Raw genomic sequence first — 26,999 nt, 5'->3', positions numbered from 1 at the left:
TCCTTGATGAATTAGAGCTCCTCTCAACTCTAGAAGGGGATATGAGACTCTATGCAGAGAGTGGAAGGAGAGCCCCTCCCCACTGCATTTTCCATGGAGACCGATGTCCCTGTCATCTCTCCAGCCCATCTTTCCACTGAGTAGTGCTGAGGGTATGTGTCTGTGCGTAGCATCTATGAATGGGGGAAAGGATTGAAAAGCAGTGGAGTGGAGGTGGGAGCTTCCTGGAACAAGATCCACACCTTGAATAATAGGTGTTCAAATCCCTTGCTAGAAGGTCCATAGTTCCAGCCACTCATGGCCCTTTGCATGTAAAATATGGACTCTTTGGAGACTTTTGTTTTTAGGTTGGCCACAGGAGGAGTTCAAAGACAACAGAAAAGATGCTTCCCGATGTCTATTACATAAGTGAGTCACCTTTTTAAAGAGCTGCATAATATTCTACAATGCGGATGTGCTGTAAGTTACTGTAACAGCTATCTATTTTCGTCTCTAGTCCTTTGCTATTACAGTGCCCCTATAAATATTGTGTGTATATCTTCCAACATACAAACAGTGTTTTAATAGAGTTAGCTGGAAGTGCTGACAGATGTTCAGCAAGACAGCTCTTAATGATACAGCATTCAGTTACATTGGGCTTAACTTTAGAAATTCTAGGATCGGTTACAGAAATAACTTTATAATGATTAATGATTATAACTATATAATAACTTTATAATTTCCTTGCTTAGCATGAGTGGCAGTCTTCATTTGCAACAATGTTTCTGTTCAATACTACTTCAAAATGATCCAGTAAGCTGCAGTCCAGATCTCCAAGTGCAGCTAAGGAAGAGTAGCAGGGTAGAGCTCAGAGCAGGAACTCTGGAGTCCTGTCCTGCCAGGCTCCTGACTCAGCACTGCCAATTTTTACCTATAGGACAACTTTTACCTTTAGGCCTATATGACATTACTCCTTTTCATCTGTAAAATGGATGGATACAGTGATGAATTCATAGAGTTGTCTTAGAATGGGACCAGAGAGATGGCTCAAAGGTTAAGAGCATGTATTCTTGCAGAAGACCTATTCCATTCCCAGAATGTACATAGTGGCTTGTAACCATCTATAACTCCAACCATTCCAGGGAGTCTGGTGCCTCTTACTTCTGTGGACACCAGGCATGCGCACGGTGCATAGGCATACAGGCAAATCATTCATACACTTACAATTAAAAATTAAAAAGGCTTATAGAAACTAGGTAAGAAAATGACTTTTGGATAGTTCTTGGTGTGTAATAATTGTTCAGTAACACCAGAAGGTTTCACTTCAGGTAACAAACAGACAGAAACTTTCTGGTTAGGTACAAATTCATCCCTGAGCAAACAGTGACAACTGATGCTCAGTTTTCTCCTTTAGTTACCAAGACAGTATCAAAGCAAAAAAAAAATTTTTATTCTTTGCCATGTTTAAGAAGGAATTCACATCCTGGTACATACAAGTGTTCTACAACTGCCTAGAAATTTCCTTGATTTAAAAAATGTCAAAATATGTACATAAGTATAAAAAAATGTATAAATGTCTTAGTCATTGCCAGTTGCTGTGAAGAGACCTCAGGACCAAGGCAACTTGTAGAAAAGGAAGCATTTAATTGAGGTTTCCTTACAGTTTTAGAGGCTTAGTCTATTATCATCACGGCAGGGAATATGGTGGCATCTAGGCATGTGTGAGAGCAGTACCTGAGAGCTGCATCTCACTCCTTAGGCACAGAGAGGGGTGGGGGACTGGGCTAACATTTTGAAATCTCAAAATGCACCCCTAGTGAGTGACACACTTCTTCCACAAGGTTCCAACAGGGCCACAGCTCTTAATCCCTTTAAACAGTTCACTCCCTGGTGACTCAGCATTCAAATCTATGAGCCTGTGGGAGCCATTCTTACTCAAACCACTACTTTTCACTCCCTGCCCCCATAGGTTTGTAGCCATGTCATAATGCAAAAATACATTCAGTCCAATTTCAAAAGTCCCTGTAGTATATAACAGTATCAACACTGTTTAAAAGTCCAAAGTCTCTACTGAGACTGATGGCCATCTCTTAACTGTAATCTCCTGAAAAATCAAAAATAAAAAGCAGGTCACATACTTCCAATATACGATGGCACAGAAGATACCATTCCCAGAAGAGAAAAGGAAGCATAGTGAAGACATACTGGACCAAAGCAAGACTGAAAATCAGCAGGGCAAACTCTAAATTCTGCATCAGATGTGTGATATCAAAGCGCTCTCCACATCTCCAACCCCCTTTAGCTTTGTTGGCTGAAACAGACTTCTTTCTTGGGATGGTTCCACATTTAGTCGGCAGCTTTCCTTGTCAGCTCTCCTACAACTCTGGCATCGCAAACATCTTGGGGTCTCCAAGGCAATCCAGGCTTCACCTTCACAGATCCATGCAGTGGTCTTTCTAGATCTCCATGTAGAGGACAACGCTGACTCATTCCTGGCTTCAGTGGCTTTCCTTAGCCATGGAGAGAGATTCCACAGTCCATATCTGGTATCCTTGACTCTAAAGTCAGAACCATGTGCCTGAAGCTGCCATGATCTTCTCTTTGCTGGGGCTGGAACATGGCCCCTTGTTCAAATACATTTTCACCACCTTTCTGCTTTCTATGGTTTCTTTAATTGCTTAAAAATTTCCTTAATCCCTTTTGACAAACTGGCAGCTTAGTTGAGTGGGGTCCTCCCCTGAGGCCACCACTGCCTTTATTCCATTTAGCATCAGGCTTTTCTTTTAAACTTTTTCCAGAGCCCAAGACTCTTAGCTCCATTATACTTTCTAGTGCTATAACTGTGCATTCTGTATTTCTCTCTGCCCAACTTGCTTCTTTTCATTGTAGATCTAAATAAAAGTGACCACTAGTGACACAGTCAACACTAGGCTATCTTGAAATCTCCTCTTCCAAGGCCATTAATTCATTAATTCTTCAATTTATCCTCCAGGAATTTTTAGGACAAAGTGGCCATATTCTTTGTCAAAATATCACAAGGATGGCCTCTAGGCCACTCATTATTCCCCTCTGAAATATCTTGAGTAGGTTCCTATTCAAATTGCCCTCGGCACTGTCTTCCATGTTCCTACCAGGATGGCATATTAAGCCCCACTTAAAATCTCCAATGCTTTTTCTAGTCCAAAGTCCCAGTTGTTTCCATATTCCTCCAACAAATGGAATGGTCATGACTGTCACACAACACCCCAGTCCATGGCACCAATTTCTATCTTATATATGTCATATGGGGCCCATTCTTATTTAAACCACCACAATGAATTAAACCACTGACCTCCAGGACTGGAAGAGAGTACCTTATGCTTATCAAATAATAATAGTCCCCATTCAAGGTATTATATGCCAGGAATTTTGTATGCATTGTCTATTTAATTTTAACAAGAAAGATAGGAATTAGATATCACATCCTTACTTTGGAGAAAAGTCTGAGGACCTGAGAAAGTAAATGACATGTATAAAACTGTTGTCTGTATCATGTATTTATCAAAACAAGAGATTTTCAAACTGCTATGTATTTTTCTAATGACATCTCACTTTCCTAAGGCAGAACCAGTTTACAACGAAAGGTTTTAAACGCTTAGAATTGCGACTTTTCTTTGGGGGTTCTGGAAAGGGCCATTTTATCCACTAGGCATGGTAGGGATAATGGTTACAGTCCATAGTCCCTTCAGAGACACACAAGATATGTACCAAATCCTTTAAAATCATGGGGGGAAACCTGGGTGTGATGGTGCATGTCTTTAACCATAACACGGGAATACAGAGACTGGCAAATCTCTGCAAGTTAGAGGCCACCCTGATTCACATAGTGAGTTCCAGGGGAACCAGAAGTACATACTGAAATCCTGTATTGAACCCCACTCCACTCCTCAAAAAAAATCAGGAGAAAAAAGGTCAACTTCTATGCTGAAAAAAAAAATTGCTTTGCTTTGCGTTATTAACATATCCATCCTTGTGGCAATGTAATTGTAAAATATAAATTAAACGTAAATGTAAGATAAATAACGTAAATGTCAAATAAATAATAAGATAAAAAAAGGAAATGTAAGATAAACGTAAATGTAAGATAAGTAAATCCACATCCAGGTTCTACAAGGCAAAAAGACGAAAGACCAAGAAAGTGAAACTGTTGCTTTCACCAAGGTGTCTTGGGAAGGTGGGAGTGGGAAGTGTCTTGGGAAGGTGGGAGTAAAAATGTCAAGTTTCCCTCTTCCTGTTGCTGGTGTCCGCAAAGCAAGGTTAAGCTAGACAAAGATGAAACACAAGAAAGGGCCACCTCCTAGCTACATGATTATACAAATGGGTTGGTCAATGTGAACCACCCTTTTGCCTCTGATGGCACGAGAAGCGTCTCTGGGTGTTGGCCAGCCTTGTTCCTACTAGTCTCCAATTGGTCTGTAAATGTTGAATAAATGCAGTAAATACGTGTGTGTTCCAGAAGCCGGTATACAGAGGCGGCCCAGTGATAAGCAGTTACGCGTATTAAAAATAGTTAGGTCTCTAACGGCGACAATTCTGGACAGACACTGTCAACCCTTAGAAAACAGCGTGCGAACCTGCGCAGTAACTCCGCCGGGAGGCGTGGCACACGACTACGCTTGCGCAGGCTCCTTTCCCCGCCTCCTTCAGGCGTGAGGACCAGTGGGGGCGGGCCGAGGCCGAGGCGGGTCTACTCCGGAGGGGCGAACTGACGAAGGGGCGTGGCCGTCAGGTTAGTCTCCACCACCCTCTTCCGGGCTCCGCTGGCTGCGCGCGCATCCTCCCCCCTTCTTTTGTGGTCCGGCCCATTGCGAGGGTGACAGGAAACCCTGTGCAGGGAGCGCCGCCATCTTGGGCCAGCCCGAGGAAGATCCTGAGGGAGCCGCAGGAGCAGCCGCCGCCGCCACCGCGACTGCCACCCGAGTGTCTGCAACCTCCGGCCAGCCCGCCTACCTGCCAGGGCCTCGGCTGACGGATTCCGGCCTCCCTCCCGCCGCGTCCGCCCTCCGCTTCCTCGTCCTGACGTCCCCCTCCCGTCCGGAAAGCTGCCCAGCCACCAGCAACCCCCCAGGTAACCAAGGCCTTCCGCAGGGGCCGCCGGAGCCAGCCTCCCAGCCCGGCCCTTCCAAGGGGCGGAGGCGAGCCGAGAGGTAGGCGGGCGGCGTCCCGGGCTGGGCCCCGCAGGCCGCGGCCAGCCCGGGGGTCGGCGGAGGGCGCCGGCCTGACAGGACTCCGCGGGGCGAGCTGTCGCCCGCGCCGTCCCGGGCGGCTCGCGCTCCCTGCCCGCAGCCGGGCTCCGAGGCGTGCAGGGAGGGTGTGTTCCCACCTCATCCGTCCGACCTGCGGGGCACAGCCGCGGCCTCCGCAGGCCCGAGTCTCGCCGCCTTTGCCCGCGGCTGTAGAACACCCCCGCAGTGTTGCCCCACGCGTGGCGCGCCGGCCTGCCACCCACGAGCCCCCAGCCGTGGCAGTCCCACCCTACAGGGCCTCAACAAAAGGCAGCGCTTCGGCGTCTCGGGCTGGCTCCCGTGTCCTTGTAAGCCACCGCTCTGTCGTCCCGGCTGAGGATTGGGCGTGTGGGACTGTGCGCGAGGTTCTCCGAATCCCTGTAAAGTCCCTGGCCAGCCTGCACTGGTTGGAACCTAGACAGCATCTAGAAAGAACGAAGGGAAAAAGTTTGGGCATCTCGAGAATTTGAGAAAAGACGATGGAACGGGAACGCTAAAACTCCAGTGTGTGCCAGACACGGGTTTAGGTGTCTTCACACATAGCTTGCTTGCTTCGAGTGCCTTTTGAGAGTTTTCCGCATTTTTTTAATAAGGGGCGAGGGACGGACCGAAGCCAGAAGTTGTCCTGTAGCTGAGTAATGATGGAACACAAATGATGGCTTCTCCCTATCCTGGCTGGTATGTTTTGTACTACAGTACATTCCACGAGGGCTGAGATACACAATACTGGATCGGTTCAGAGAGGAGACAACTGAATTCCATTTTCTCTCCATTCACACTGGGTGAGAACTGATAAGACCCAAAATCTATCATGTCAGCTGCTACTCTGGCAAATGCTCCTTGGAGGAGAGGTGGTGGTAGCATGTCCTCCGTATTTGTGAAGAAAGCTATGTTCTTGGTGGCTGCACAGCCAAGTATGGAAATTCTTGGAAAGTTTACTGGTCATGACATGTTGTTTCAATTACCTTTTATGTAAATGTGATTGTTGAGTACAAATTTGACCCATTAATAATGCAGCTTCCTCTTTTCCCTTCCCTGCAGCAGGCGATTATCTCGGGAATTCAGTGTAACTAGGAAATGGCAGAACCCAAGGCACAAAACCTTAGCCTACACGCTTTCGTGCATGGTCAAGTAAAATCGCCCAAACCATACCTACATGTTAGTTACTGAATTGATCCTAACCAAGTTAGCTAACCTCCCAGACTCAGTGTCCTTATAAATTGTGCCCACATTTCAGGGTCATTTTAAGGATTAACTAGAATTAAAGAAAGCTCAGGTTTGACATGCAAGTTGCCTGTAGTTTTGCTAGCCATATAATGGGTGTTTAATATCTGTTGGACAAGTACTGTCGAAGTAGACTCTGGCTTAATCTTACCTGCCCATTTAGTAGTATATAACCATCAGTAAATCACTTCTGACCCGGTTTCCTAACTTGTAAAATGAATTTTTAGGGTTAGAAATTGTTTATAAAGTAGCTAGTTTATATTAGGGGCTCAGTAAGTGGAGTTATTGTAAAGGTGTAAAAACCTTAGATTATAATTGCTATTGAAAATTCCTTGGAATTAAGGCTTTTTAAAAAAATTTGCTTTATATTTTTCATGTTAAATTGTATATTTGTAAACTTAAGCTTTGCAACAGAGCTTGAAAATTTCTTGCAGCCAGGTTTTATAGGTCTTATTTGCATACTCTTAGCAAGACTTGTAAGATAAAAATGTTCAAACTATAGCTCTCGAGGTGTTTATGACATTAAAAACGTTAGCAATGTGGGCCTGGCAAGATGGCTCAGTAGGTAAAGTCTTTTGCTGCCACGCTGACAACCAGACTTAGATTCTGGAACCCACCCAGAAGGAGGAGAGAAAGGATTCATGCTAGTTATTCTCTCTAATATCTACATGTGTGCCACATGTGCACACATACAGTCATACACAAGTATTTTAAAAGTATGCAGGAGACAAATTATTATTAATATTAAGTTATACTATATTTCAAACTTTTTAAAGTTTGCAAAATAAAGCATCAGTATAGTGAGCATTAATACTGTATTACTGATCAGTGTCTGCAGTGAACAGTCTTGGTCTATCTCTACACTGCTCCTACCAAACTCACCTGGGTCTGAGACAAGTCATTAGTAAGCTTTTACTAATTCTTTCAAGTGCAGGTACCATTGTTTTGTTGTTGTTGTTGTTAAATACTTTTATGGAAATCAGAAAACAGATTTGGGAGTACTTCATTTCTTATTCATAGCACACTATCATTAGTGGGAAGGTTTTGTCTTTCTCTGTGGACATTGTTAAGCAGTCTGGTATTTTAAATTTTTTATTACATTAATTTACACAAAAGTGTAATCTTAAGTGAGTTATGAAAAGTTGGTTTCAGAAATGGGCAGGTTATTTTCCAAGGTTGTATTTCTATTATGGAAAGAAAATTGACCATTTGGATTAGATTGATTATTCGATTAATTATAGAAGTTTCCTGTCCACCTGACTAACATGTGGCATAGAATTCCAGTTCAGGGGCCTCTAAGCAAGGATGCACCCATTCTTGAGTTCCATGAAGGTAGAGACAATGTTACTCCCTTTTTGATTATTGTTAAAACCTTTCAACATTGTTTGTGATTAGTAGATGTGGGGTATTTTTATGTTGTTGGTGTTTAATCACAAAAGTAGTCTGGTCTCCAGTGTTTATAACAAAATACATAAAAACCCTAAAACTGAAGAGCAGTATTAAGACTTTAGGCCACCAGGAGTACTTAGTGTGTTGCTTTCCTCTTGTTATTGTAAAGATTGCCTAGTAATCTAAGGAATAGACTACAGTAGCTGTAAACAGTGAATGACAGTGTATAAATAAACACATAGGAGTTAAAATATAAGCCTGAGAAAATGCCTGTTAGTAGGAGCTTTGTTTTTTACTCTGAGGCCTCTACCAGCACCTTTAGAACTAGTCATTTGGGACTGGAGAGATGGCTCTGTGGATAAAAATCTGCTCTTGTAGGTGCCCCAGGTTTGATTCTCAGTACGCACGTGGTGGCTCACGACCATCCATAACTCCAGATTTTTTTCTTTCTTTTTGGTTTTTTTCGAGACAGGGTTTCTCTGTGTAGCCCTGGCTGTCCTGGAACTCACTCTGTAGATCAGGCTGGCCTCGAACTCAGAAATCCTCCTGCCTCTGCCTCCCAAGTGCTGGGATTAAAGGCGTGCGCCACCACGCCCAGCCATAACTCCAGATTTAAGGGGCCTGACAGGAGTATGTACTATACATGTAGGCAAAATGTTCTCATAAAATACATTTTGTTTAAATTAAAACTCATTTATATAACCTTATTCAGTAAGAGATCTGATTTTGTTTGACATGACAATGACTAGCATGCAATATATGTTTCATAACCATTTAATATAGATGTTTTGACTCAGGAATATGTCCGTGATTTCATTAAGTGTTGCATGTTTTATATAATTGCTATGTTCCATCTTTAAGTAAAGCTTATTTATATACCTCCTTAACATAGGTACATTTCATACTAAGGTAAAGTTGAAAACCCCTTTGTTAAAGCAACATTAAGGATACTTAATATTTAAAACTGGCCACCTGATTACATAGTGCAACAATTATCAGTGCTTAAAGGCACTTTGTGAAGGTTTCTTTTGGTAGCCAAGGACATTTATGTGTCCACCTTGCATGTCTTCAATAATTAGTTAAGTAGAGAGCATTATGCTCTTTGGTGTCAGGCCTCTGAGCTTAAGTTCTAGGTTGTCCATTTACTAACTTTAGAACGTTGGCCAATGTAGTGAATTTCACCAAATCTCAAGTTCTTCAATTTTTGCATGAAAATAATAGCTTTACAGAGTTGTAGGAATTAAGAATTAGTATAAGTCACACAGATCATTGAATGATTTATTCTCAAATTTTCCTTATTGTTACTATGGATAAATAATAATAAATCAACATTACCAATTATTTATATTTCTTAAAATTGTGTATACTCCTAGTGTAATTATTTAATATTTCTTATTCAGAGTGTTAAATTAGAAGCAAAGGAGTGAAAGGTCTGTGCCTTAAAAGTATCACCTGGAGGAGGCAGGGTGGTGCTGTTTGGAAAGGGGAATTTGTGTTTTTAACTGGGCTGGATACAGTATAGACTTGGTCCAAACTGCCTGAGCTAGACAGACTGCTTTCCTCTGAGACCATTTCCTCTTTTGTAAAATGAGGAACCTAGTAGCAGTCTTACAAGGACAGCAGTCAGATGAAGTGGCACTTAGAGTACTGCCTGGTATTTGTTAAGTGCCCCCAAAATGGAAACGATAGAAGCTGTTACTAATTTACAAATTGTTCATCACGCTTGTTTTCATAAACGCAGCAATCCTTTTGTTTTTTTATTTTTAAAAAAATCAGAAGCATTAAAGGTGATCTTATGTCAATTTTATCCAAGTAATTTTTATTTAAAAAAAGGAACAAAGGGTGGCACTTCCTGTAGTCAGACTCAAGAGGCTGAGACAGGAGTATTGTAAATGGTTGGTGTAGTGAGTCCCAGGCAAGCCGGGATGATATCATGAGACCGTATTTCACAAAACAAAATGGGAAGAAGATGCATTTTAACCACACAAGTTACAAAATATTGCCAAGCTCTAAAAAAGAAAGAAAGAAAGAAAGAAGGAAGGAAGGAAGGAAGGAAGGAAGGAAGGAAGGAAGGAAGGAAAGAAAGAAAGAAAATCAGCGGATACTGCAGTGTTGTGACTTGTGCTTTCACCATGAGTTAACCCACATTCCCTGCACATCCCCCACCCTCTGCCTTTTTTGACCTTTGAGCTTTTAAAACAAACTTGCTCTTAAATAACAGAGGACTATTTTTTCTCTTTCCAAAGCTAGGCAAAAATCTTTTGTTCACTTTCTCAGTGGCATGCTTTGAGAAAGTGTGCATTGCTTTGTTCAGAAAGGAGCCCCTTGCATATGACTTGTAAGCATGTATCTTAACTAAGAGACAGACTATGGGATTATTTAAAATTTACCAGTTTCTTATTTTTGAATAAGAAAGATGTTTTGCAGAAATGAATAAATTTGTATTTTGTTTGTTTGCTTTTGAGACAGTATCTCATGTAGCTAAGGCTATCCTCAAACTTAACATGTAACCAAGAATGATCTCAAACTTCTGGACTGGTGTTTTTCCCGAGTGCTAGGTTACAGGCCTGTGCCACCAGGTCTGGTTTATGTGTGCAGCTGAGTCTTGGTACATGTTAGTCAAACACTTATCAATGAGGTACATTCCCAGCACTGTCTCCCTGTTTATGTTTTTCAGGGCTTTTATTTGTAATTATAAAAGAAACTTGAACCAAAAAATTATTGTGGTAAAGTAAAAACAAAGCATCTGTGTTCATCCTGAATAGCGATTATCTAGAAAACGCTTATTATTTTAAAAAATTCATCATTTTAGTTGATATTTTAGAGGATGCTATATGTGACTAGTAGCATGTGCACAGTTAGTCCAAGTAGAATTGAATTATAATTCACAGTTGCTCCTAGAACACTTGAAGTTAGTTGACTTTGGGACTGTTTAAAGACCATGATTTTTGGGTGTTGTGTGTTGGGGCTTGAAGCCAGGGCCTTGTGCATAACTAAGCATGCATTCAACACTAAGATACAGCACAAGCCCTGTAATTTTATTTATCTGTTTACTTGTTTGTCACCTGTCTATCTATCCACCCACCATCTACCTATAACAAGGTCTCTGCATAGCGCTGGTTATCCTGGAAATAATTATACAGAGTATGTAAGTAAACTCCCTGAGATCTGCCTGCCTCTGTCTCCTTAGTGCTGGATTTTAACATAATAAAATAGTAGGAAGCAAAAGTATGTACACAAAACTTTAGTCAAAAGACTAAAGTTTTCTTTTAGTCAAAAGAAAATAGGAAAATCAAGGGGAGGAGTAAATTAGAGAACTAATTTACAAATGATTACTTTGGAAAGGAGTTTTAGGAATTAAAAACTAATTTGAGGAAAAAATATAACTGTTTCCATACAGAAGAGAAATTAATAGGTTAGGAATTTAATAATCTTGAAAATTACTTAATTTGAGGGTTTCTTCTACCCCTTGTAAGTAGCTGGTTCAGAGATCAGGTAAATAATTTAAATCAAGTTTAACCTTGAGGCCAAGTTGTAGTGGGGTTTTTGTTAGTTTGTTTGAGACAGAGTTTCTCTTTGTGTAGCCTTGGCTATCCTGGAACTCACTCTGTAGACGAAGCTGGCCTTGAACTCAGATATCTTCCTGCCTCTGCCTCCAGAGTTCTGGGATTAAAGGCATGTGCCACTTCACTGCCTAGGTTAAGGCCAAGTTCATTTTAAAGTGAGTCCCAGTAGTAGCTAGAAAAGAGGTAAGAGTTACCATCTAGGAGCCCAGCTGATCCAACTAGAAAAACTCCTCCTGAAAGAACTGGTTAAGGGAGTTTTCTGAGATGTGGAGGACTGATTATGTGTCACAACATGCTGGGTGCATTGGGAGCAAGGCATGGACTTGGGTTGACTGTTGTCTGTACAGCAAAGTAAGGTGACTGTAATTATGAGATGCACTCTTTAGTTTTCTGTATTTAAGGATTTCTTTTTCCTTGATTCTTCACCTATTGCAGATGTTCCTCCTATAGATTTAGTTTTGTTATGTTGAAATTTTATTTGAAATATAGCATAAAATTATCACAAAATAGTCATTAAAACACTAGAAAGCACAAGTTTTTGAACAGTTCATAAGTCTTGAGATGTATGAGTTTTGTCTTTCCTTAGCTGAAAACTGGTGAAAAAATAACTTCATTAGATGTTGTTATCGCTATTAGGATGTGTTTCTCTAGAACATAGCACAGTGTTAGACACATTGAGACACCACTACCCCAACATTTTTAAGTATATTATTAATGGGTAAATTTATTTAATGTGTATGCTTGTCCTCCAAAGAAAGTTAACACATGAAACATTTATACAGCACATGAATTATTTGGGAAGATTATTGTTGTTGAGACACAGGTCTCTGTATTGTCCAGGCCGACCTCAAAATCCTGGATTCAAACAATCCTTCAGTCTCCTGAGTATCAGCCAAGATTAACGAGTGTGATTGTGCCTGTGAGATTGAAGGTTTAGGAACAAAATTGGAATTTTTCTTAGGTTAAGTTTACCTGATGACTAAGGAAAGAGTAGGCTGTGGTCTTTGGAAGTATCTTAACATGTAAGCTTTTGGGTTTCATAAGTGTGAATACAGCTTTATAGCATTTTTTTTCTCCTAGAATAGTATACAGAACTCAATTCATGTGTTTTTAATAATTAAATACTATATTAAGCTGAACCATATGAAATTGCTAATTATGTTCTCCTTTTTAAAATTCTATAGGAATGACACTTTTGTGTGATAAAATCTAATTTTGATGTCAATTTGATTTGGATTACATGCTCATTCTAGACTTCAGATTCTTTGCTAAGTATTGATTTAAACTAGAGGAGAAAGTTATTTTTGTATTTATGTTAGTGATTACTTTTGATATTATAACTTATTTGACCAGTTAACAAGGAAAAGGACCTTAAAGGGAGAAGGAACTATGTAATGATGTTTGAATTTAAATTCATAAAGACTTTCTTCTTTGTAAGATTTCCAGAATAACTTTTTTCTTTATATAGTTCCTAGAGTAAAACTCTTTTTTTCCACATTTTTGTGGATCACATGAGAATACTAAAGTAGCATTCAAGAGAGAGTTTGGTCAGTTTGGGAATTTTACTGGCTTAGATAAAAATTTTGTTTGTGTAGTCAGTGTGTTTTCTTAATATGTATGATAATTTAAAAGATAAGTATGCGTGTTTAATATATCTGCTTTGCCTTTGGAAAGGCAGTAGTAATATTGGTTTCTATAACTTGTAAACTATTTTCTGAAGTAACATAGTTTTCTTTGTTTTTAGTGCCACCATGGCAACTGCACCGTACAACTACTCTTACATCTTTAAGTATATTATTATTGGTAAGTTTACTTAATGTGTATGCTTGTCCTCCAAAGAAAGTTAACACATGAAACACGTATACATCAGTACCTAACATACTGCTGCAGAAGTGCTTGCTTTATTGGCTTCAGAACTAAAGCTTTTTGATGAAGATGCATATGTCTTTTCTAACATGGCACTGGGTACTTATCTAGTCTCTGGCCACCAATGAAATGATGGTGGTTGTTCTTCAGGGCCACCTGCGAACTTGTTGAGGTTATAAAATTAACTTCCTGCTAGTGCCGAAATATCCCAATGTCATAAAAGTTTTCAGGTCCTCTTGAATTCCAAAATAAGTAGAGAACACCGATTCAGAATTGGTTGTGACACACAAACACACACACAAATAGATTTGTTTCTTAAATGTCAAGACTTTGCTTAGATTCTCTTAATGCATTTATCCAGGAATGGTTATAAATAACAGGTAAAAGCCCAGATGCTGTGCTGAGACCAGTGGAAGAGCTCTTACAAGCTTATCCTGGCTGTGGGCTTGTGTTTGATCTCTGCAATGGAAAACAAAACACAACAACCCGTAAATAAAGGAAAGAAAAGAAATGTCATCTCTTTTGCTTTGATGTCAAGTTTGTATAGCGTTGTGAGATGGCCTCTATTGTAATATAGAGGTAAGACAACACAGTTAGCCAAACTTCCAGATTTTAATTTGTTATTTATTTGTTTGCTTTTGTGATAGTTCATTTGCATAAACCAATAAATGCACTTGGGATACCCACTTGGAAACAGTTCAAATTTAAAAAAAAAACTCACCACAATAATTTTTCTGTTATAAGTCCTGTTGAACTTGTTGTCTATTTACTAAACACTAATTTACGGCAAAATTCTATCCTGCTAAAAGTTAGAAGTGCTCAGTTAAACGTCTTTTGAATTCATAATAAAGGAGGAAGATGCAGATATTCCAAGTGTTCAGAAACTTGAGGTGTATAGGATATGCTGATATGCAGCAGTCATTGCTTATGATTATACGCGTAAAAATTGAGAAATATAATTACCATCTGAAACATTTTCTTTTTTTAAACAGGGGATATGGGAGTAGGAAAATCTTGCTTGCTTCATCAATTTACAGAAAAAAAATGTAAGTTCAATACTAAAGGTAAAAAAAATTAGTAGTTTACTTTATTGTCACATTCTCTACATTTTAAAAAGTACTATTTTTAGTGTATTTTATGCATTTAATTATAACCTGTCTCTATATTTACACTTAGGTTTTTAAAGTGCCATGATTATTTTTCTGCAGTTTGTTTTAGTAGATTTATTTTTAAGTGTGTGTGTGTGTTTGTATGTGTGCTTGTAGGGTTATATACCTGTGAGTGCAAGTGCCCTTAGAGGCCAGAAACAACAGATCTCCAAGAGTTGGAGTGAGTTACAGATGGTTGTCAGCCATCTGGATGTGCTGCTGGGAACCGAACTTGGATCTTCTCTAAGATCAGTACATAATTTTAACTGCTGAATCATTTCTCGAGACCCAAGGGGCATGGATTTTTTTTTAATGGGTTCAGATAAAATACAGTATTGCCAGTTAAATTGTTAGTTTTTTGTTTTTTAACATCATGATGTCTGATTATATTCACTTTGATTCTTCTTATTTATTCATATATAAATAAAGACAGAGTCTCACTGTGTAGCTCTGGCTGACCTGGACTTGACTATGTAGACTAAGTTGTCCTCAAACTCAAAGAGATCTGCCTCCTGAATGCTGAGATTAAAGATGCAAACCATCATGGCAGGTTTTTTTGATATGTTTATTTTGTCTTTTCAAGACAGAATTTCTGTGTAGCCCTGTGTGTCCTGGTATTCACAGAGATCCACCTGCCTCTATCTCCCAAAGTGCCGGGATTAAAGGTGTGTGCCACCACTGCATAGTATGTATTAATTTCTAAAAGTGTAGAATGTTAAATTTAAATAACCCCATCTTTTTCTTTCACTTTAAATATGTATCTTTTTAATCAACTTTTTATTTGTGTGTGTGTGTGTGTGTGTGTGTGTGTGTGTGTGTGTGTGTGTGCGCGCACGCCTGCGTGTGCATGCACACATGCACCTGCATGATCATGCATGTTGTTCTGTATGAACATGTATGTTACATATGGACTGGTACACACAGAGGCCAGAATAGGGTGTTGGATTCCCTGGAGCTGAAAGTTATAGGCAGTTGGGAATTGTTCAGTGTAGGTGGTTCTGGGAACTAGACTCTGGTCCTCTGGAAGGACAGCAAATAATGTTCTTAACCACTATGACATCTCTCTAGCTCCCCACCCCCAAAATGCATTATCTCAAACATTTTTTTCCTGTATGTATCATTTATTCACTATAATTTAATTTTGAAATAATAATAGGATTTTTTCTATCTTTATCACTGGCTAAAGTTTAGAATACAATTCTTATCATGGGTAGTGGAAAAAGAGGCCAGTATGTTGTAATTGATAAGTAAAATATAATTGAGAACATAGCATTTTTGTGCTGCTTTCCACACACATTTTTTGAAATTTGTCTATTTCCTCTTCTCCAACAGTTATGGCTGATTGTCCTCACACAATTGGTGTTGAATTTGGTACAAGAATAATTGAAGTTAGTGGTCAAAAAATCAAACTGCAGATTTGGGATACAGCAGGGCAGGAGCGGTTCAGAGCGGTTACACGGAGCTACTATAGAGGAGCTGCAGGTGCGCTCATGGTGTATGACATCACCAGGTAAGATGATGTCCCACTTTGGAGTAGACCACTACTTTGGGCAGTATGGTTTCTTTTCTATTGATTTGGGCCTCCTTTAGTTTATAATTGGATATCTGTAAACTAATTTATTTGGGTTTTATGATTTCTACTCTAAAGCTTGAAAAATTAACATTCTGATCTTCTTCCCTGGAAGTTGGTTAAAGAAAGACCATGAGATAATGGGGACCTAAAAGAAGAGCACAGTTTGTGGAGCTGAGTTAGTTGTTGCAGAGAGGTGGCTTTGTATGAGACTTTTCTCTCAAGAAAGGCAAGCCAGTGCTTCGGAATTGTATTCAGTCTGTGTTAAAATTGACACCCTCTGTAAATAGTAGCAGTGAGGAGTGAAATACTTAGTCTCGTTGGAAGCATGATAGACTGAAACAGATCCTGTTTTCTCATCTATAGGCCAACAAAAGGTTCTTTTATGATAAGTTGACTTTTTTGACATTTTGGTGTTGGTTTATGTATGATGTTTGAGTAATTACTCATTTACTTAAATTCATTTTTCTACCATGGATTGAAGTGACTTAAAACATTGCATCAGGATTCAATTCATGACAACATGGCTCTTTCTAGAAACTCAGAACATTAGACATGATGTCACAAAACAGGAATATAAAGGTTTGACTTTGGAGCATGTAGTCAAACTGCCACTTACTAGACCTGAACAGCTCTCTCCTGTAAGATAAAAATGAACCAGTCTCCTTTCATCATGATGCAGAGCGTCAGCCAAAAGCACCCCTAAGAAGACTTCCTCCTTAGCGAGAAGGGAGTGGAACCGAGGGACAGCTGGAGAGTTACTGAGAAAAAGCTTTATGCTGTTTCATTTTAAACAGTCAGCGAACCTGAGCATAAGACTGAGCCGTCCACAGGAAAGGAGCCCCTTGCTAACTTCTCTGACTTTGACACACTCTTGAAAATGCTGCCTTTAGAATATTTATAGGGACTGATTATAATCATGTATCTAAAACCTCAGTAAAGTCTCAGCACACAGTAAAGGAAGTCTTCATTTTCCTCACTCAATGGGCAGTTGGTAACACGATCAGTAAATGGAGACTGTAAACCTGGCTGTTGTACAGAACTGCCTCAATATGAGTTTTTATTGCATTCCTGAAGACTTAATGTAATTAAATGTCCCATACATTACCAATACACTTAAATATGATGTGTGCTTAAAATGCAATTTATTTTGCTTTTTAAACATATCTTTTAAGTATAGTAATACTGTGGTGAAATTTATGTGTATTCAAGTGTATGCAAGCACTTCATATGGAAACAGCAGAAATGTCCATCAGCTAAAGGAATGAATATACATCAGGTGGCTATCCACACAATGAACTGTTTTTGAGCTATAAAAAGGATGACTGATAAATGCTATATGTAAGTGTAAAGGCCACTTGTGACTCTATTTATCTAGAATAGGCAGGAAGATTACAAGGACATGGCAGTTACTGGGCACAAAATTTCTCTTTTGGGGATCCTGTGAATGTTCTAGAATTTAGTAGTGATACTAAAAGTAAATTGTATTTTTAAAGGGTTTATGGTGATGCGTTTTATTTCAGTATTTACTGAAAGAAGTACTTTGGATGTTAGATGACTTTAGACAGTTCATAGTCACAGGTTGCTGGTAGAGAAATGACACTATTTTCTACCACTTATTTCTGTAAATCCTTAACATTTTACAGCTTAGAAGTTCCTGCTTTAATAATGCTTTTTATCTTCGGCATCAGCTATAATTGTTACAAGCCATTTTCCTAAATTGATAATGAAGCTTATTATGTCAGTTGTTTTGCCAGACAGTCAGAATATATCGTGAAGTCAAGAGTAGAAAGCTGAGCCATCCTAACCCAGAGACCGTCTGTGCGTGGATTGATTTGTTGTGTTAGGGTCAACTGGACTAGTGCAGATGACACCATGTGGAATAGAACAGTGCCATAGTCTGAATCTCTAGCGGCTTTAAGTGCCATGCAGATAAGAGTGACAAGATACAAGCTTTCTTTCCGGTAGCTGAGGTCTTGAATTTTTAGATGAACTCATTAAATGCCTTTTTTAAAGGCAGTTTTTAATCTGTGTATTAACTCAGTCCAGAGTAGTAATCTGGGCATGGTGTCATATGCCTGGAATTCTAGCATTTAGGAAGATGGTCACAAGTTGGTGGGCCTGGGAAACATTCAAAAAAGGAAAAAGAAAAAAGAAACTAAAAGAACAATTTAGGAAAGATGAATTATGTACTAATTTAATATGTCTGTCTTTTATTTCTGACTAAAAATCGTAACTTGAAGGTAGAAGCAAAAATATTTTTTCCTTTGGGAATTTTGCTTGGTAAACATTTTGGTACTGTTATCCAATTTGTGATTAGAAAATATGGATAATTTCAAGGAATGTTAGTTTTGACTCTAAACTGCAAATCTTGGTTCTGAATATTCTATGTACCTTGCTTGCACATTGGTGTGTTTATATATATACTTCTGATATTATTAATATAGTTGGATATTGAGCTATTTAAAATTAATGAGTTTGGGAGTGGGTGGGTGGGGGAGCACCCTTGAAGAGGTAGGGGGAGGGGAAATGGGATAGGGGGTTTTCCAAAGGGGAGACCTAGAAAGAGGAAAACATTTGAAATGTAAATAGAGAAAATACCTAATTAAAAAAAAATAATGGGTTTGTGGCCAGGTATGGTGGCACACCTGTAATCAAAGACATGGGAGGATTGAGAGAAAGTTGGCTACATTAAGAGAGGGAAGATGGCTTGAACTACAGAGGGAGACTTTTCAAAACACAAAACAAAGTTTGGCTAGAGTCTTGAGAATTATGTTGGTTGTGTTTACAGCTGTTCTTTGGAGTAGCCATCTCATCAAAGTAAAAATACACATAGTTTGGGTCTTTCAATTAAATTCTGTATATGTATTATGTACAGACTTATATGTTTATTTGCTTGTTTGTTTTTGAGACTGTTGTACAAGCCATGGTATAAGGAATTCACTTAGTGCCATGGTGGCTCAAATTCAGGGCTCTCGTGCCTTTGGCTTGCTGGGATTACATGTGTAAGGCACATCACACCTGGTTCTTTGTTGTTGTTGTTCTGAACAAATGGCAATCGTATGTAGAATCAACACATTTTAATTTTAACTTTTGCAGAAGAAGTACATATAACCACTTAAGCAGCTGGTTGACAGACGCAAGGAATCTCACCAATCCAAACACTGTAAGTCAACACTTAACTGTATAGAGATTTAAAATCAGCTAACCCAAACAGGCTGGCCTTGTACTGGTGAGATATTGTTATTTGGGTGCTAAGATTAAGAGACCATTCCCTCATTCTCTCACTCACTCATTTATTCATTGCATTCAGATTTTCTTTAATGCTAGAGATGCAGGCCTCATTTATGCGAGGCAGATGATCTGCCATGAAGCTACATCCCCAGCCCCAAGTATTTTTATTATACTTTTTATGTTTGGATTTGAAAACAAAAACAAAAAGCTATGAATGAGGTGGTGCTATCAGTTGGAGTTATTATAATCTGAAATTATAAATTTAAAACACTTCTAGATTAAGTTTGTAAAATATTACCATTAGAGGAAACTGGGCAAAACTGTGCAAGGGCTCTTTTTGGTTTTTTACAGTTGCATGTGAATTTGTAATTATCTCAATAAAATGTCAACTAAAAGTAAGTATTCTATATACTTTAAGTAATTAACTTCTTAGCAAGACAGAAAAGATACTGAGCTATTGAAGGACAGCTACCATGCTAGATTTCACAGTATGCAAAGATAAACATGTTTCTGGTCCTCAGTGGGTTATTGTCTAGCAGAGAGAACCTTCAGGTTTACTGAGAAGCCATAAAACCACCTGAATGATGAATTAGAAATGTGAATGGTTCAGTGGTGGAGAGCACAGTCGAGCAGGGCCTTCTGGTATCCTGGAGGGTGTTGCAAGAACAGTGTTTCACTTAGCTTTGTACCTCCTGCACTTGGTAAGAGATCTGTTTTGCTAGTGTAGAGCCTAGAGCTTTCATTTTCATTTATACTAAACTCGGCTGTTGCTATGCATAGAGACCTATGGATAAATGTTCATAGCAGCTTTATTTGTGATAACTAAAAACGGAAATCAGTCCAGCTACCACAGATATGTGAACAGCAACAGTTTGGTTGCAATTCCCACTTCAGTGACCTGGTATTCAGCCACACTGAAGAAGCAATTAGGGTAACAGCATCAGCTGATAAATCTGAAGAGAATTTTGCTGAGTTTAAAAAATCTAAAAGGCTTACATATTCTATGATTCTATTGACATATTTCAAAATGACAGTATTGTAGATAGATAAAGAACAAACTAGTGATGGCCAAGGGTTGGTTAGTGACAGGTTAGGTAGTTGATAGAACTGGGAAAAAACAGCCAGAGCAGTTTCTTGGTGATGATGTTGATAATTCTGTGCCCAGATTGAGGTGACAGCCAGAGTCTATTCTAACACTGCACAGAGCCACATGTGGGTACAGCCACATACACTTTTGAAAAACAAACAAACAAAAAACACTGGTATCTTAGGGCAGTAATTGTACCAGTGTTAGTTTCTCGTTTTGACAGTATAATGTAGCCCTGTGAGTTACTAAAAAATTTTGAAAATGTTTTTTGAAGCACACTTTATTTATATTACTATGTTTCCTATGAAATTGCCTTTTGTTTTTATGGGGAAAGTATGTATTCTTCATTTTTGTTAATGTTTTGTGCCACTTTGTTACAAGACTACCTCTTGAGGGAGGGAGGTGGGCAATGAAGATTGGAGATTGATATGTAGTTGGGAAAGAGAAAATACTTCTTTTTGAAGAGAGTTGTGGTAGAGTGGAGTGTTGGAGATTAAAACCATAGCTGAGTGCCTGCTAGGCAAATGCTTGCCCATACTGAAGATAGTATTTCTTGATTTGAATGGGTTTGATCTTTTTGTTAAGTGCCATTATTTTATTGTTCAAATGACTATGAACATTATTTTCCCTTGTCAGTAGTCACTTGCACTTTGAAGAATGATTTTATTATTGCTGCTGTTGTTGTTATTGTTGTTGTTATTATACCCATGTAACTTACTTGGAAATAATTGATTAGTTCACTGGACCCAAATATTTGAAAGTGGAAGAGACAAGTACAAGTACTAATTTTATATGGAAAAAAAAAGTTGGGAAGCACTTTTTTGTTGAAATCATTGATTCCTAACCTCTGTATCTGGTTAAAGGGGGCAGGAAGTAGAAGAGGGGCTGATATCTTCCCCCTTTGTGCTTTAAATAACAAACAAAACCCCTTTGTTTTCTACGGCTACCTTTAGTCTTTTAACAATTTTACTCGAGTAGGTAACTCCAAAGTAGATGACAGAGTGTGGTATTTGTTCCAGGATTTGAACCTATTGCGTATTTATCCCATCCTCAGCTTCTTTCACAGACACACGCATTGCTGATAAGTTGATAGAAATTTACACCTCTCCTGGGATAGTTTGTCTTTAGGTCACAGTTTGCATTCTCTAAGGTTCTAATGCCCTCTTTGCTAACTCTGTCTTGAATTTAAGGGGAAGGTAATTACTGTTACCCTGAATGAATTAAACTAGTGGTTTTCAAGTTTCCTCAAGGTCCCAGAATCTTTTGAGAACTGAAAGCTATAAGCCTTCTCCAGGGAGTGTTCATGGTAACAGCACTTTGCACTTAATTTTAGGGCCTTCTTATTAATTTTGCTTATTTTTTTTTGGCCTAGACCAGATATGAACAAATTGGCTTGTGAGCCATATTCACCTAATGAATGACTTTTCTATTTTTAAGAGATTTGTGACAACAATAAAAATAATATTCAGCAAGACTTGTGTGGGGCCCACAAATCTGAAATATGCCTTCTCTTCCTTACAGTCATTTTTCAGAACCTGAGCCAGCTTGTTGTGAAAGTTCTGCTCAGTGTTCTTGCCTTATGCTGTGTAGTCCAGGGCTCATCTTTTTTTCTGTCAAGGCTTTTGTATTTGAGAATTTTCATAGGTATTTTTGTTCTAAGATATCTTTTCTTTTGTTCACGAATTAGGTAATAATTCTCATAGGAAATAAAGCAGACTTGGAAGCACAGAGAGATGTTACCTATGAAGAAGCCAAACAGTTTGCTGAGGAAAACGGTGGGTTTGAGACTTAACACTCTCCTATGGGATTTTTTAAAAGAAAGGAGAATTAGATCATGCCGGCTATTCGAATTTTGTTTTTTTAACTTGTTCTATTCAGAAATCTCAATAAGGAAATAAAGTGTTTGTTTCTATGATACCTGTTAGTAGTAGTGCAGCTACTGAGTGACAAGTACTGATCTGCCCCTGCACCTCAGACACGTGCTCCTTCATGAGGGCTGGAGTAGGAGTACTGACAGCTGTGGGGCCTACTCACATGTGACTGGAGCACTCCTGACTCTGCAATGTCCTAATTTTAGTCTGAATTTTATTTTTAGGCTTATTGTTCCTTGAAGCAAGCGCAAAAACGTAAGTATGGCTAAAATGTAGATCATGTTTCAGTTCCATGCAGAGTAGAATCATGTGCTGTGTAAGTGAGTGATGCTGTAGACAGGCGTGGGAACTGTGCTGTGTAGTGAGGCCGTGGACAGCAGGAAGAGCAGTGAGCAGAAGAAGCTCCTGTTTCACTTTACAAGAGAATGGGACCCTTTTACTTAAAGGGTTGTACCTCATTGTGTCCACTGGTAACCCAGCTTAATAAATGAAACTGTGCTGACATCTCACAAGTGTTTGACTCTCACAGCTGAGGTTGAGTTTGGTATCTTGAACATGCACTGGGCCAGCATGTTCACACAGCACCTTAATGATTCAAGGACTCCATACTTAGTGACTAATGAGACACAGCGAACATTTCCTGATTGCCTTGGAGTTTAGCATTGATCCCAGCACTCCCAGTCATAGTTCTGTATCACACCAGGCAAGGACAGGCCAACCTGTTCATGTTATTTATCTCTGCTGTTGGTCCCAAGAGAACTGAGCTGTGAACATGGTTAAACATGACTATGTCACCATTGCATGATAAAGATAGCATAGTTTTATACATGGCTGTTCATAAAATAATGGAAAGCCTGGAATCCTGTCGGTACATTTGGAGAAGTTTTATTTGGAGCACCTGCTCATTTCAGAGTGGCCGTCTCAGTTTTCATGCAGTATATTAACAGAGCCCTGCAGTGAGTAGACGATGTAAATATGCAAACTGAGCTTTAGAAACAGCTTGGTACTGGGTTGTTTACTCACCACCAAAAACATTTCCTATGTTCTCTTAGCTCAGTCTTCTGGTAATCTCTTATTAGATGACAGTGGCTAAGTGGAAGACATCATGGCAGTTGACTAAAGGTTTAGCAGGTCAGTGTAAATGCCTTACATTTTCTAGAAAGCTGTGCTTTGTAAATAAAGTTGTTGATTGTCTCTTAGGGGAGAGAATGTAGAAGATGCTTTTCTTGAGGCTGCCAAGAAAATCTATCAGAACATTCAGGATGGAAGCCTGGATCTGAATGCTGCCGAGTCTGGTGTACAACACAAACCCTCAGCCCCGCAGGGAGGACGGCTAACCAGTGAACCCCAACCCCAGAGAGAAGGCTGTGGCTGCTAGTGACCTCTTTGCTCTGGCCCCTCATTTGACCTTTCACCTCTGTCTGTTGGAAGCAGTACTTTTTACTGCCTCCTTGTCTTCTGTACATCTTACTGGGTTTAATTAAAAAAAGAAAAAAGAAAAAACAACTCTTGTAAAAACAGTTTAACAATACTAAACTGCTAAACATCTAGATGTAATCAGGTTATCAAAGGCAAGTAGAGTAATAAATCTCTCCTGCATGGTAAATCTAGACTTTCCCCCTTTGATTGTCCTTGTGATAGGTTTGTCACCAATATATGATTTAAACTGAGCACTGCTGCTGGACCTGATTTTTACCTTCCCTTTTGGCAAGGCTTTGTCTCGCTGTACGGTTTAAATTTGATCTTTTCAGCCTTCCTCCCATCTTTAAACTGTTGAGTATGTCTGTTGTAGCCAGTAAGTTCATTGCTGTGAAATGACTTTGGATGGTAGAGAAAAGGGGTCTGCAACTGCTTTTGTTTTTGTTGGATAAATTCCCTGTTGTAGGGGTGGCATTTTTCTTGATGAGGTTTGCTTCTGTCTTAGCCTTGCACAGGGAAAAATACCCATTTATCTTTTCTTGTGCTTAATTAATAGCTTTATCTTTTTTTTTTAATTTTTACACTATTTTATCCTTTTCTCTTTAACAGAAAGTAAATATGTATAAAATTTGAAGGAACCTAACTAACAATACCTTCTGTGTATATTATTTTAATGAAGAAAATAAATTGATTACTGGCATTGGAACAGTATAAAATACCAGTTTGTACAGTGTGACCTATATGTGACCATGTTACTCTTCCATTTCACACACGGAAATAAGACACAACAGCAGCTCACAAGTAATACTGGCTCCACTCCTTGGTGCTGGCAGTGTTTGGGGACAGACATAATGCTGGAAAGAGCTCCTGGCATCAGCGGAAACACTAGCGGATTCTACTCCATCTTTGCACTGTGGCATACCTGCTGATTTTCTTAACTGTTCTTGTGTAATCAACGCGCTCACCTGCTTTTCTTTTTGTAAACATTTTGTGTTATAGGCTGCATTCTTGCCTTACTGTATAGGAAAAGGAAGAAGGCTGGGTTTAATATTGCACATTTTAAGCTTTTATACCTTTATCTTGGAATGGTCAACTTCTGGACCAGATAGCCAGAACCACAGGTCTGCTGTTAAGGGATTTTAAATTGTGCGTTTTTAACACTACAGTGAGATAATTTAGTATTATCCTTTGTGTTCATAGTATGAGGGGCTATCTTATGTCATGTTGGCATAAATTATTTTGTAAAAGGGAAGGTGTTTCTAAATGTGTATGCTGACATCATGTAAGTTGCTACTTTGCACTGGGTGGTCTGGCCACGGAAAGAACGCCTTGCAAGAGAAACAGATCTCTAGGCAGCATCTGCTTCACTCAGTTCTTCCCTTCTCTTGGTTGGTTTCTAGCTGAGTTTAAAGTGGCTGGGAATTGAGAGGTCATTGGAAGTGCACGTAGGTAAGCCCCAGCACATTATATAAAATGCTCTCTGCTCATTGCTGTGTTAAAATACACATTTTAAATCCCTCTTTACCAGACACTAATGTAAAAGTACATCTTCTGGATTATAAACATGTGGTAGTTCCAGAGTTTTGTATAGTCAATGTTAAATAAAAGCCAAAACTGGAATGTGCAGAAAATAGGATTCGGTTTTCTTGTGGATTCACCTTTTTGTCCTTGTTTAACTTAAAGGAATCTTGGAGTAGACTGATCTATTCTGTTAAAGATGTAGAGTGATCCATTTGCTTACACTGTTGCATCACAGGGGATTCGCCCAGGGACCATGACCTGCTGGTGTGTGTATATATTTACAAAACAAAACAAATCACCCATCGGGACATAAGGTAGCAATCACAGAGTGAAGACCTTCGGCTTGTTTAGGTGCAATACCCCATTTCCCAAAGTGACAGTGGGTCCTAATTGTTTTTGTGACAGAAGGATTTATTCAGACTGCTGTACTCTTCATTTGATGTAACAAAATGCTATTATCTAAATATTTGTAAATAAAGTACCTGTATCTAGATTAAATTGAACATAGTTGCATTATTTTTGATCTGTAAGACTTTTCAGATGAATATTTGAACTATCAGTTTTTACTACAGCATTGCACTTAGTGTATGGTGAGGTCTGAGTAGCAGTAAAGCTACCAATTGAGCTGGAGTTTCATCCATGTATGTTGCATCTTTGAGGCCAGCACATTGCTAGCTAATAGTGTTCTCCCTTTTCTGTATATGGGGCCAAATTCTATTTGTTTGTGTAACCAGCGTGTAATAAATTTGGGAGCTTAAAGATAAGCAGATTGTCATAGTGCAGCATCTGTGAGCCAGTGGATCTGGGCAGAGTGGATTTCTGTTCATTTTTAACCCACAAAAGCTTGTCATTGTGCAGATGCCTCCTCTGGCTTTCTCACTCTGCTTTTGCTGTGGAGGAACCCCTCTGGTGGTAACTAGTACTCCAACACAATGTGGAGTTGATTTTTGGTGTTTTGTTTTGTTTTTGAAGTAATAACGTGTTCAATGAAATGATGGCTGGAAGGAGTTGGGTGGTGGTGGTCACATGGTACTAGTAAGGCTATACAAGGTTTTTTTAAGATGTCCTCTGGTTGTGTTGGTGTGTGTGGTTGGTCAGACCCAGGATTCTGCACAAACTAAGCAAGCAGCCCCCGGCTGTAGGTTTTGAAATCAGGTGTTTTGAAAGCTCAGTTTTGAGAACTGCTTTAAATGTGGCCTTAAATAGATGGTGTAGTTCCCTCATCATAAACAGAAAAAAAGACCAGGCAATTTCTATTACTATTTATGTGGTAGTAGAGATGAAGATTTATGTGGGAATAAGACTACTTCACCTTCATTAGGTCCTATTCCTGTACTGTGTCAATAGTTGGGATTAGTCCATACCTTTAAGCATTTTGCAAAGACATAAAGTAAAAGTATATGAATACAAAAGACAAGTTTTGTGTTGGAAATACAGGTCATCTAGATAATGTGCAGTAAGCAGTGTGACTTCTATTGTCTCTTGTAATTATACGTATTCTGTAACTAGCCAGATAGCTTAGTGAGGGATGCTGGGCTGCGCTGAGCTGACATGCTACAATGCTGATGGTGGCTCAAAAGGCTGTCTAGTCAACATAGTCAACATCATCAGACAGTTACTCTTGCTTTTAACTAAATGGATCAGTCACAGAGTTGAATGCTTAAAGGTTGTCTGTAATATACTCACCATCAGAACTGAGTCTCCACAGTATAGTCTTGATGTTTTCCACCAAGAATTACTATTTTAATAAGGAAAAGCAGCCTACATGTGATGAATTCTTAATAGGTACTTCTGATGAAGCACTTGCTGCTAAGTAGACCAGGTAAAAAGTGGTAGGAAATGACTGGGATATTGTTATTGT

At 39.1% G+C, this 26,999-nt stretch overlaps 1 protein-coding gene across 1 annotated transcript; it reads left to right on the top strand.

The window, feature by feature from the left end:
- The first annotated feature begins 4,725 nt into the window (after positions 1–4,725).
- On the top strand, positions 4,726–25,641 carry Rab14 (RAB14, member RAS oncogene family). Its single transcript, NM_026697.4, has 8 exons — positions 4,726–5,086; positions 13,167–13,225; positions 14,281–14,334; positions 15,769–15,946; positions 19,106–19,172; positions 22,015–22,102; positions 22,423–22,453; positions 23,399–25,641. The coding sequence occupies exons 2-8, from the start codon at positions 13,174–13,176 to the stop codon at positions 23,574–23,576; spliced, it is 648 nt and encodes a 215-aa protein (NP_080973.1). The 5' UTR covers positions 4,726–5,086; positions 13,167–13,173; the 3' UTR covers positions 23,577–25,641.
- The last annotated feature ends 1,358 nt before the right edge of the window (positions 25,642–26,999 follow it).

Source organism: Mus musculus, chromosome 2, assembly GCF_000001635.26.
Source record: "Mus musculus strain C57BL/6J chromosome 2, GRCm38.p6 C57BL/6J".
Taxonomy (NCBI): domain Eukaryota; kingdom Metazoa; phylum Chordata; class Mammalia; order Rodentia; family Muridae; genus Mus; species Mus musculus.
The sequence above is the reverse complement of the archived record's forward strand: the minus strand, read 5'-3'. Positions and strand labels throughout refer to the sequence as shown.

What these genes read in the sequence shown, in the direction of transcription:
- Rab14 (NM_026697.4), top strand. Translation starts at nt 13,174, where the DNA reads ATGGCAACTGCACCGTACAACTACTCTTACATCTTTAAGTATATTATT. An exon ending in ATGGTGTATGACATCACCAG is followed by an intron (nt 15,947 to 19,105) that starts GTAAGATGATGT and finishes TAACTTTTGCAG; the next exon opens with AAGAAGTACATATAACCACT. An exon ending in ACAGTTTGCTGAGGAAAACG is followed by an intron (nt 22,103 to 22,422) that starts GTGGGTTTGAGA and finishes TTTTATTTTTAG; the next exon opens with GCTTATTGTTCCTTGAAGCA.